This window comes from Bufo bufo, chromosome 7, assembly GCF_905171765.1.
Source record: "Bufo bufo chromosome 7, aBufBuf1.1, whole genome shotgun sequence".
NCBI lineage: Eukaryota > Metazoa > Chordata > Amphibia > Anura > Bufonidae > Bufo > Bufo bufo.
Window position 1 is genome coordinate 58649244 of NC_053395.1, and position 12499 is coordinate 58661742.

Consider the following 12499-nt stretch of genomic DNA (forward strand, 5'->3'; position numbering starts at 1 on the left):
TCACTGCAGGAAATAATTTTGGTTAACACTGTCCAAAACAAGTATTGGACATACATGTCACACTGCATGAATTCCCAATTTCACCTTTTTATTTTTTTTATTTTTTATAAATCAGTAGTAAACATGTATGTTTTAAAAACTCTTCCAGCAGCTTCTCCCCTTACCTGTCTGAAGGCTTGCTTCAAATGTTCTTAAAGGGAATGTGTCATCAGGAATTACCTATTGTTACCATGTTACCGATCACTTTGTTTTTTTTTTTTTTCCCATGTCACTATATAAAAAAAAATATTATTTAATATAAAATCGTGTAACTAGCACATTTCTTAATCACTTGATTTAATAAATATGTCTGTATCCACTTAAAAAAAAGCCATGGCCACTAGGGGTCTCACTTGCATCTAAATTGCAGTCCACGGCCTTTTGTCAGGCAAGGTAATTCAATAGTAACAGAGACTGAGAAGACGTCTCACAGAAATGGCGTGTCAGAGCTAACTGAAATCATGAGCCTGATAAAAGAACTGCTTCTGAGAGCTCCAGAGCTGAAAGCCAACTTAATGGGAAGTAAAGAAAAGGACGTCACAGCTGTACAGTGCTAGCAAATTTCACAGAAGCGATACACCCCCTGCTTTTGATTGAAATGCATCTAGTTGTGCAGCTGATACAGGGAATAATATGGCTGAAAGACATTAGAGAAGCCCAAACATGACCTGCTCCTTGATTGTACAAAGAAGCACAGCCATTATGCAAACTTCTTTTGAAAACTCAAGTACGCGTTAATAGGAATAGTCTAACAATAGGTCATCATTTCCTGTTCTGTATAGGAAACATTTCAGTAGCCATCACATTATCACCACAGGCAGAATTACAATGACAGTAACACCCCTGTATACAGTAGATAACACAGTACTCACCATTCACAATTGGTGATATCACAGCTTATTTTTATTACACCCTGACCTTTGCACAGGGCACAGAGCATGCCTAGAATACTCTCCAATAGAAGTCAATGGGGTTAGCTCCTGTCCATTGTTTCTATGGCTCATGTAGCTGCTTCCAAAAGACAGGAAGTCTTAAAAGTGTTATACAGGGGTTTTATATTGATGACCGAGGGATCGGTCATGCCAAACTAATTTAATCAGTTTCTATGAGGAGGTAAGTTCTAGACTTGACAGCGGCAAATCAATGGATTTCGTATATCTGGACTTCTCCAAAGCATTTGACACTGTACCACATAAAAGGTTAGTATATAAAATGAGAATGCTCGGACTGGGAGAAAACGTCTGTATGTGGGTAAGTAACTGGCTCAATGATAGAAAACAGAGGGTGGTTATTAACGGTACATACTCAGATTGGGTCACTGTCACTAGTGGCGTACCTCAGGGGTCAGTATTGGGCCCTATTCTCTTCAATATATTTATTAATGATCTTGTAGAAGGCTTGCATAGTAAAATATCAATTTTCGCAGATGACACTAAACTGTGTAAAGTAATTAACACTGAAGAGGACAGTATACTACTACAGAGGGATCTGGATAGATTGGAGGCTTGGGCAGATACGTGGCATATGAGGTTTAACACTGACAAATGTAAGGTTATGCACATGGGAAGGAATAACGCAAGTCACCCGTACATACTAAATGATAAAACACTCGGTAACACTGACATGGAAAAGGATCTAGTAATTTTAATAAACAGCAAACTAAGCTGCAAAAACCAGTGTCAGGCAGCTGCTGCCAAGGCCAATAAGATAATGGGTTGCATCAGAAGGGGCATAGATGCCCGTGATGAGAACATAGTCCTACCACTTTACAAAATCGCTAGTCAGACCACACATGTAGTACTGTGTACAGTTCTGGGCTCCTGTAAACAAGGCAGACATAGCAGAGCTGAAGAGGGTCCAGTGGAGGGCAACTAAAGTAATAACTGGAATGGGGGGACTACAGTACCCTGAAAGATTATCAAAATTAGGGTTATTCACTTTAGAAAAAAGACAACTGAGCGGAGATCTTTTTTTTAAATCAGATAGTTTTTATTAACGATGTTCCACAGAACAAAGAATACTTGTACAATTTCTTGGTAACAAAGAATAAAGCAGTTACAAAGATAGTCACAGAATCCATCTGTTCATTAAGCACATGAAAAGGGAACAATATGCTCAATACAATAATAAAGGTCAACAGTGACCGCCATTACATCATGTTGTGGCCAATTGTACAAGGCATTCAAATCAAGTTTTTCATTTTTATATACTGAACGGAAAAAAAATATATATAAAAATTCCCACCCACCCAACCAAACTGGCTGAGGAGGTGGTGACGGTGAGTACAATAAAGGAATTCAAGAGGGGCCTGGATGTATTTCTGGAGCGTAATAATATTACAGGCTATGGCTACTAGAGAGGGGTCGTTGATCCAGGGAGTTATTCTGATTGCCTGATTGGAGTCGGGAAGGAATTTTTTATTCCCCTAAAGTGGGGAAAATTGGCTTCTACCTCACAGTTTTTTTTTTGCCTTCCTCTGGATCAACTTGCAGGATAACAGGCCGAACTGGATGGACAAATGTCTTTTTTCGGCCTTATTTACTATATTACTATATTACCTATCTTCAGGTGCCGGATGTCATACCCCCCTCGATCTGATATTAATGATCTATTCTGAGGATCATCAATATAAAACCCCTGCACAAACCCTTTAACCTATTTTAGGCCTAGTGGCTTGTGTGAAAATTGCAAGATTATATACATTTTTAATATAGATAGTGACATTGAAAATTTTTTAAAAAAATGTTAACCAAAATGGGTCAAAATATCTATTTAGAGTAATGCAGTAAATAGAAGACCTAGAAGAGGAGAATGCAGCTGCGGCCTCTCTCTCACTTCATGCTGTGAGAGGGGAGGAGGAGCAGACTTGTTTCAATATGCTGTGCATAGCACTAGCGTCACCAGGACGAGACTGCCCACTCAGACAACCTGGAGAAAGAAGAATTTTCAAGGTGTAATATAGTATAAAAACTACAGAAACATTATTATAAAATTATTTTATTGGTCATTTAAACTATGTGTTAAAGAAAAAGGTTAAAGGGGTTATCCAAGAATTAATATTGCTGACCTATTCTCAGGATATCAGATTGGTGTTGGTCCAACACCCGGGACCCCCACCGATCAGCTGTTATAAGAGGTGGAGCGCTCCTCGAATCCCACGGCCTCTTCCTAGGCCATGAGACGTCACCGTATATTGGTCATACCAAATACCAAACATAGCCACTATATGATGTATGACGCTGTGCTTGGTAAGCGCCCAGGAGGCTGCCGGGCTCACCAGAGCGCCGGTGACAGCCGCAGCTTCCGGAAACAGCTGATTGGCGGGGGTGCTGGCACTCAAACCCCCTCCGATGTGATATTGATTAACTATCCTGTGGATAGGTCACCAATACCATTTCCTGGAAAACTCCTAAAGGGGTTTTCTAAGATTTATATACTGATGAACTGTCCTCAGGATAGGTCATTAGTATCTGATCGGTGGGGGTCCGACACCTGGGACCCCAGCCGGTCCGATGTTCGATAAGGCAAAGGCGCAGGCAGTAGCGCCATGGCCTTCTCTCTGCTTTTCCTTAGGCTGAGTGACGACACGTTCATCGGTCACGCGGCCTAGGAGCAGCTCAGTCCCATTTAAGTGGATAGGGCTGACCTGCGATACCAAGCACAGCCGCTATACAATGTACGGTCCTGTGCTTGGTGAGTAAGGAGAAGGCAGCGGGGGTCTCGGGTGTTAAACACTCTCCAATCAGATGACCTATCCAAAGGATAAATAATTAATAGTAAAATCCTGGAAAACCCTTTAAAGGCTTTGAGTCTTTCGAAGTTATAAACTCATTCATATTTTTCTTACAGTTAAATTTTAAGTAGGATCTGGTCATCTTGCATAACTACGATATTGTTCATTTTCTTTTCTTGTCAGGCCGTGTATTGATTTGTGCCAGCGATGATCGTACCTGTGCTCAGCTGAGAGAATATATTGCAGTGGGGGCCGAAGCACTGTTGATGAGGCTGTACAACAAAACCTTTGGGAAAGATGAAAAAGCTGCTGAACTGTGGCTGAAGAACCGAAAAACTGTCAAGAAGAAGGATTCAGGTACAAGTGGGAAAAATGCTCGTGCAAAGACGACAAAAGAAGGCACAAGTAATCAGAAAAGAAATTTAAAGAAGACTGAACTGACTTTAACACAGATGATTGGTAAAGCGGAGGAAGATGATGTCAAAGATCAGGATAGAGAGGAAAGTATGAGCATAGAGAGCGGTGTAGAAGAACCGAACTATGAAGACCTGCAGTTGAATTTGCCTTCAGACTGTTATTACGGTGTCTTGAAGGAGCCCCTCACTGTCATCCATCCTTTGCAAGGCTGCACTGACCCCTATGCACTTACCAGGGTACTGCATGAAGTGGATCCAAGATACGTTGTCCTATATGATGCAGATCTCAGCTTTGTGCGACAGCTTGAGATATACAGGGCAAGCATGCAAAAGACTTTAAGGTATTTATGAGAATTAAGGTCATTAAGGGTTGTGAATATTTATAGTGGTGTACTTCCTTGTGAAGTAGAGCTTCAGCTACAAGCTATGTATTATCTAACTGAAAATGCAAAACTGCTCTAATTTGTAACACCCTGTTAGTCCAGCAGACCATTCATTGACCAACATTCAAGGCTTGTGTTAGGCATGGGGACAAGAGCAGGAGTTGCTTTTTGCTGATGTACACTGTAGTTCATGCTGATGGCATCCATTCAGATGTATACGAGGATTACAGGTCTCACAATTTGGACTTAAGTGGAGCTTCAATGTAACCTCCTAACAGTCCCCTTAAAATTGGAAAAACCATCCAAAAAATTTCACTTTTTTAATTGTAGATTTTTAATGTGTGACTGCAATAAATCTTGTTGACGCACAACTCAGGGGACACAAATGCATTTTTAACCCCTGTCAGGGATTGCTCTCTGAAGCAGGTCGGCGGTGACAGATTCTGGTGCAGACAACAGGATAAAGTTCAAATCAGGTTCCACTTTATTGTGGCACAAACAGCAGAAATACAGTCAGGTCCATAAATATTGGGACATCGACACAATTATAACATTTTTGACTCTGTACACCACCACAATGGATTTGAAATGAAACGAACAAGATGTGCATTAACTGCAGACTGTCAGCTTTAACTTGAGGGTATTTACATCCAAATCAGGTGAACGGTGTAGGAATTACAACAGTTTGCATATGTGCCTCCCACTTGTTAAGGGACCAAAAGTAATGGGACAATTGGCTTCTCAGCTGTTCCATGGCCGGGTGTGTGTTATTCCCTTATTATCCCAATTACAATGAGCAGATAAAAGGTCCAGAGTTCATTTCAAGTGTGCTATTTGGATTTGGAATCTGTTGCTGTCAACTCTTAAGATGAGATCCAAAGAGCTGTCACTATCAGTGAAGCAAGTCATCATTAGGCTGAAAAAAAAAAAAAAAACCATCAGAGAGATAGCAAAAACATTAGGCGTGGCCAAAACAACTGTTTGGAACATTCTTAAAAAGAAGGAACGCACCAGTGAGCTCAGCAACACCAAAATACCCGGAAGACCACGGAAAACAACTGTGGTGGATGACTGAAGAATTCTTTCCCTGGTGAAGAAAACACCCTTCACAACAGTTGGCCAGGTCAAGAACACTCTCCAGGAGGTAGGTGTATTTGTGTCAAAGTCAACAATCAACAGAAGACTTCACCAGAGTAAATACAGAGGGTTCACCACAAGATGTAAACCATTGAGTGAGCCTCAAAAACAGGAAGGCCAGATTAGAGTTTGCCAAACGACATCTAAAAAAGCCTTCACAGTTCTGGAACAACATCCTATGGACAGATGAGACCAAGATCAACTTGTACCAGAGTGATGGGAAGAGAAGAGTATGGAGAAGGAAAGGAACTGCTCATGATCCTAAGCATACCACCTCATCAGTGAAGCATGGTGGTGGTAGTGTCATGGCGTGGGATGTATGGCTGCCAATGGAACTGGTTCTCTTGTATTTATTGATGATGTGACTGCTGACAAAAGCAGCAGGATGAATTCTGAAGTGTTTTGGGCAATATTATCTGCTCATATTCAGCCAAATGCTTCAGAACTCATTGGACGGCGCTTCACAGTGCAGATGGACAATGACCCAAAGCATACTGCAAAAGCAACCAAAGAGTTTTTTAGGGGAAAGAAGTGGAATCTTATGTAATGGCCAAGTCAATCACCTGACCTGAATCCGATTGAGCATGCTTGCTGAAGACAAAACTGAAGGGAAAATGCCCCAAGAACAAGCAGGAACTGAAGACAGTTGCAGTAGAGGCCTGGCAGAGCATCACCAGGGATGAAACCCAGTATCTGGTGATGTCTATGCGTTCCAGACTTCAGGCTGTAATTGACTGCAAAGGATTTGCAACCAAGTATTAAAAAGTGAAAGCTTGATTTATGATTATTATTCTGTCCCATTACTTTTGGTCCCTTAACAAGTTCGAGGCACATATGCAAACTGTTGTAATTCCTACACCGTTCACCTGATTTGGATGTAAATGCCCTCAAATTAAAGCTGACAGTCTGCAGTTAAAGCACATCTTGTTAGTTTCATTTAAAATCCATCGTGGTGGTGTATAGAGCCAAAATGTTAGAATTGTGTCGATGTCCCAATATTTATGGCTCTGACTGTAAATAGCCTTTACACTTTCGGCAACAAAAACCTAAAACAAATTCTGCTCATTTATTTCCCCTTAATGATCGCAGATGGCTACACCTGGAGATCCCTCAGGCTAGGGGAAAACATGCCCTGGAATGGGGTGGACTGGGGATGTCCCTCTACCCAAGCTTACCTTCACCAGTCCAATAAAATCCAGCCCATAAACTACTAAAGAAAATAGCTTCAGCAACTACTGTATATTTGCTGAAGCCAGCACCATTCTGGATCTTACTTACCTCACCCAGTTGAGTAACCTGGGTGAGATATACACCCTTTCCAGGACTTTAGCATATACTTTCCTGTTCACATTACCACACCCCATAGTGACATAATTAATTTTAGCCTTAAAGGGGTTGTCCAGGTTCAGAGCTGAACCCGGACATACCCTTATGTTAACCCAGGCAGCCCCCCTGAGGCTAGCATCGGAGCATCTCATGCTCCGATGGGCTCCCTTGCCCTGCGCTACATCGCGCAGGGCAAGGGCTCTTTTGTTAATCATAACACGCTGCCGGGCGGCAGTGTGTTCGGTGACGTCACCGGCTCTGATGGGCGGGCTTTAGAGCTGCCCTAGCCGTTTTACTGGCTAGGGCAGCGCTAAATTCCGCCCATCAGTGTAGTCACCGGGCTTCCTGGCAGCCCCATGGAGAGCCCGGTTATGTCACCGGATCTCCAAAAAATGCCTTTGACCTGCACGATTTAGCGCAGGGCAAAGGAGAGCATCGGAGCATGAACTACTCCGATGCTCAAGTCAGGGGGGCTGCCTGGGTGAAAATGGAGGACCCCTTTAAGGACCAATAATATATTCCCCCTTTGTTCCAGCAGTCATAACTTTTTTATTTATTTATTTATTTATATATAATTTTATTTTATTTTGCGGGATTAGTTGTAGGTTTTGGGGAACTATTTTGGGCTATATATAGTGTATTAAATAACTTTTATTATTTTATTTTAGGGGGAAGATAAACAGTTTTTTTTACATTATTTTGTGGAATTTACTTACGGTGCTCGCTGTGTAGTAAAAATACCATCACTTTATTATGTGGGTCAGTACAGTGATGATAATGTCACATTCTCCTCCAGACACATTCTCCTCCAGATTAAGGCTACTTATACACACTCGTGTTTTGTGCGGCTCCGTCATGGACGGATCCGTTCACATAATACGACCGTCTGCATCCGTTCTGAACGGATCCATTTGTATTATATTTAACCTAGCCAAGACGGATCCGTCTTGAACACCATTGAAAGTCAATGGAGGGCGGATCCGTTTTCTATTGTGCCAGATTGGCTCAGTTTCATCAGACGGATGCAAAAACGCTGCAAGCAGCGTTTTGGTGTCTGTCTCCAAAGCGGAATGGAGACGGAACGGAGGCAAACTGATGCATTCTGAACGGATCCTTTTCCATTCAGAATGCAAAATGATCAGTTTTGGACCGCTTGTGCGAGCCCTGAACGGATCTCACAAACAGAAAGCCAAAACGCAAGTGTGAAAGTGGACTAGCATGGAATTGGGGGGGGGGCAGCTTCTTTAGCTGCTCATATCCTTACTTTGGTACCTGCTAGAGATATGGGTTTGTATTGGACATTTCAAGCTTTCATACAATACCAGAATGACCGCATTCTCTTCAGTACATAGGAAAATATCACTGTTAGAAATCGGGATGCTGTGAATGCTTTTACCAGCAATTATTTCCGACTCTATTTCTAACTGTGATATCTCCTTGGACTTTAGCTGCCAGCTTTCAAACAAGACCAGTTACATGTTTCTAGCTGCTACCATTGAGGAGATATCGGCATCTAAAGAAGCCCTCTCTTCTCAACCTTCTGCCAGAGCTCAGCTCGGGCGGAACAGTTAGGTGGTGAAAGGCGTTGTCTCACCTCAGCTAATGGCATTTATCATGTAGACAAGGCACTTACTAATGTAATATAAGTGTCCATATTGCCTCCTTTGCTGGCTTGATGAATTTTTTCATTGAATACACTGCTCATTTCCAGGGGTTACTACCACCCTGTAATTCAGCAGCAGGAAAAAGCGCCGGCCTGTGCACACTCTCACAGTCCCGGCCACCAGCAAGGCCGGTTCCTTTGCCTATAGTGTGCAAGCATGGTCGTAACACCTGGAAACGAACAGTGTATAATGGGATGGAAAAATTTATCAAGTCAGCCAAGGAGACAATATGGACAATCACAATATATTAGTAAGTGTCTGAAATGAGACAACCCCTTTAATGAATATTATTTTGTGACTGAAAGTGGTATTTTATTTTCCCATTTTTATTTTATATTAACTTTTTTAAATCTTTCTAAATTTTAGAGTTTATTTTCTTGTCTATGGTGGATCCACAGAAGAGCAGAGATACCTCACGTCACTCAGGAAGGAAAAAGAAGCATTTGAGAAGCTGATTAGGTAACAGTGTGACTACTAACCAAGGGAAACTTGTCTTGACTACATTCACACAATGGTCCATTAGTAACAGACATTTTTTCACTGATGCCTTTCTTAGAAACGGACGTTAAAACCGCCCCCTTCAATTGTATGGGGGCTGTCAAAAAACGGACGTGTGAATAACCCCATAGACTACCATTGATCTTAAAACGGACATGTGACGGCCATTAAAGAAAACATCCGTCACGTCCATCCATCACTGTCGTGTGAGTGTAGACTTGGGGTAGAGTAAATGGAGATAAAGGAAGATGCTAAAACATCTAATGTGTATTGGAGTGTCCCAAACTCTCCCCCCCTACTGCAGATGCCAGGAAAGTGCAGATCGGGCATGTTGAATTTTAGCATGTGAAATGCTGACAGATGCCCTTTTAAAGTAGAGTAGAGAAATACAATCTGCAATCTTTATTACATTATTTATGTTCAGACCCCCTGATATTCAATTTTCAACCTGCTCCTAGTTTTAGTTCGGATGTGGATGTATTCCTCCCAGTAATACATGCTGGATGTGAGATGTGTGTGTCCAGAATGCCACTGCCTTCACTAGGCACAGCTTCATTTTCCTTTCTACAAGCCATAAGGGATCTCCTATCCCTTGTACCGACTGATGCTGAGGCGTGTGTGATTCCCAAACCCTGTTATACACAGCATATGTGATTCTTCCCTTGCAAACTGCCCTCCTTCTCTACTCTTTGATGCTTCGTCCTCTTCACTTTCTGATCTGCTGTGTGCAACCTCCTGCTGCTAACCCTGAGAGAAGGGAAGGGATGGAGCCAACAAAGCCAGGAGCAATGCTCCGACAGGTTTATTTCCCATTCAGCAGCACCAGCAGCTAGGTGAAAGACTTGCATACACTCTGCAAAAGCAAAATGGTAAAACATTTTTAATGAAGACTATTTAAAAAGTTCCCTAATTCTGCATTTAGGAAGTAAATGGTGGTGGGGGGGAAATCAGCGCAAAGGCGTCCATAACCTTTAATGTTAAAATATTTTGTCTTGTATGTTTTCAGGGAGAAGGCCAGCATGGTAATCCCTGAGGAAAGAGAAGGAAGAGATGACACAAACTTGGATCTTCAGAGAGATGTTACTCCTGCCTCTAATGCCACTGATACCCGTAAAGCTGGTAGGTAGTGTGAAATTCCATCGCTGCTTTACTAGGAACCTTCACGGTTGTGTAAATAATTTTTAAGCCAATATTTTTCACCATATAAATGTGATGTCGGATCTTTAGCTCTCGCGTTTCCAACAAAGAGATTGTAAGTGCAAATAGAACACGTTCTGTAAAAAGAATTTTAATCTGGTCACCTTATCACAAACTGTTTTCTCCAGGTATATTATTAACCATTTCAGTGCATTACAACTGTAAGGGTCTATTTTACATGGTCCAGTTATCCGGAGCAAACAATAATGTAAAGGTGCCTCGAATTACCTGATGGATGAGCAGTCATTTAATTTAGCACCCAAAATCTCATTTCTGGGCAGCAGATCATCCTGTAAAAACAGGGATCAGTAGCCCAGAAACAATGAATCTGTATGAAAACAAGCAATCACATTAGTCATCACTTCTCCCCTTACAGTATGTATGTAATGCAGCTGTCACCTCCTCCAATGAGCAGGCAGTTATGGGGAATGAACAGTTTGTTTCTGATAATTGCTTGATGACCACACAAATATTACTAATTTCTGGTAATGTCTATAAATGGGGGCTACCGTTTTTTAAAGTGTTGGGTTTTGATGTTTTTCCATTCATCCTAAATAGCGCTGATCAATGCCATCATACTGTATATCTTTGTAAAAGTTGGCTCCAATTTTTTTTTTTTTTAAAGTGTACAGTGCATCTGGAAAGTCCACAGACCTCTTCCCCTTTTTTTTTACATTTCGTTATGAAAAAAAATGTTTTCTCCGATCAATCTGCACTCAATTCCCCATAATAACAAAGTGAAAACAGAATTTTAGAAATATTTGCAATGTTTGTATTAAAAAGAACAACTAAAATTTCACATGAACACACGTATTTAGTTTTGGGGGCCCTCCTATTTCTCTTGACCAGGAACCCAATGGTCACTATGGCTGAGCTCCAAAGATCTTTGGTGCAAATGGCAGAATTTTCCAAAAGGTCAGTCATCACTGCAGCACTCCACCAATCTGAGCTTTATGGCAGAGTGGCCAGAAAGAAACCTTTTCTCAGTAAAAGAAACAAAAAACTTTGCAAGGTTAAAAAAAAAAAAAAAAAGGACTCTCAGAGAAACAAGATTCTCTGGTCTGATGAAACCAAGACTGAACTTTTCAGTTTCAGACTCAATTCTAAGCATCATGTCTGGATCATCATGTCTGCTCAATACCATCCCTACAGTGGGGCATGGTGGTGGCAGCATCATGCTATGGGGGATAGGGAGACTGGTCAGGGGTGAGGGAAAGCTGAGTGGAGCAAAGTACAGAGATATTCTTAGTGAAAACTTGATCCAGAATGGTCTGGACTTTAGACTGAGCTGAAGGTTTACCTTCCAACAAAACAATGACCCTAAGCACACAGCCAAGATAACACAGGAGTGGCTTAGGGACAACTCTGTTACTGTGATTGAGTGTCCCTGGCTTAAACCCAATAGAATATCTCTGGAGAGACCTGAAAATGGCTGCCCACCGATGGTCCCCGACCTGACAGAGCATGAGAGGATCTACATGAGAAGAACAGCAGAAAATCCCCAAATCCAGATGTGCAAACCTTGTGGCCTCATACCCAAGAAGACTGGAGGCTGTAATCGCTGCCGAAGATGCCTCAACTAAGTCCTGAGTAAAGGGTCTGAATACTTATGTTAATGCAAGATTTTAGTTTCTCCTTTTCAGTAAATTAGCAAAGATCTCTATAACATTCTGTTTTTACTTTCTCATTATGGGGTACAGAGTGCAGGATGATGGGGAAAAATTTGAATTTATTTTTGTACAAGGCCACCACATAACAAATTGTGAAAAAAGTGAATGGGTCTGAAGAATTTCCAAATTTACTGTATCTGTACTTAAAGCATTTTTTGATAAATCATAGCAACATATCAAAAGTTTTGATTGGTTTGGGTCCATGTGCTGTAACCCCCACCGATCGTTAACACAAGGAGAAAAGAGTTCACATCGCTCTCTTTGCTATAGGACGTGGACTAGAGAAGGACTCATAGACCATCTATTGAGCCTGTCTTCTGTAAAGAGGAGAGACTGCTCTTCTTTCTCCTCGTTTTAGTGATTGGTGGGAGTTTAGGGTGCGAAGGCCCCCACCAATCAAACCTTTCATATATTGCGACGAAATATCAAAAATGTC

General features: G+C 41.6%; 1 protein-coding gene across 2 annotated transcripts in view; it reads left to right on the forward strand.

The window, feature by feature from the left end:
- ERCC4 (ERCC excision repair 4, endonuclease catalytic subunit) overlaps nt 1-12499 on the forward strand; it is a 75793-nt gene that overhangs the window by 52380 nt on the left and 10914 nt on the right. For both annotated transcript variants that reach the window (XM_040440434.1, XM_040440435.1), the window contains exons 10-12: nt 3956-4529; nt 9065-9157; nt 10203-10315. In XM_040440434.1, the coding sequence (XP_040296368.1) occupies nt 3956-4529; nt 9065-9157; nt 10203-10315 (780 nt within the window). The remainder of the gene's footprint in view (nt 1-3955; nt 4530-9064; nt 9158-10202; nt 10316-12499) is intronic.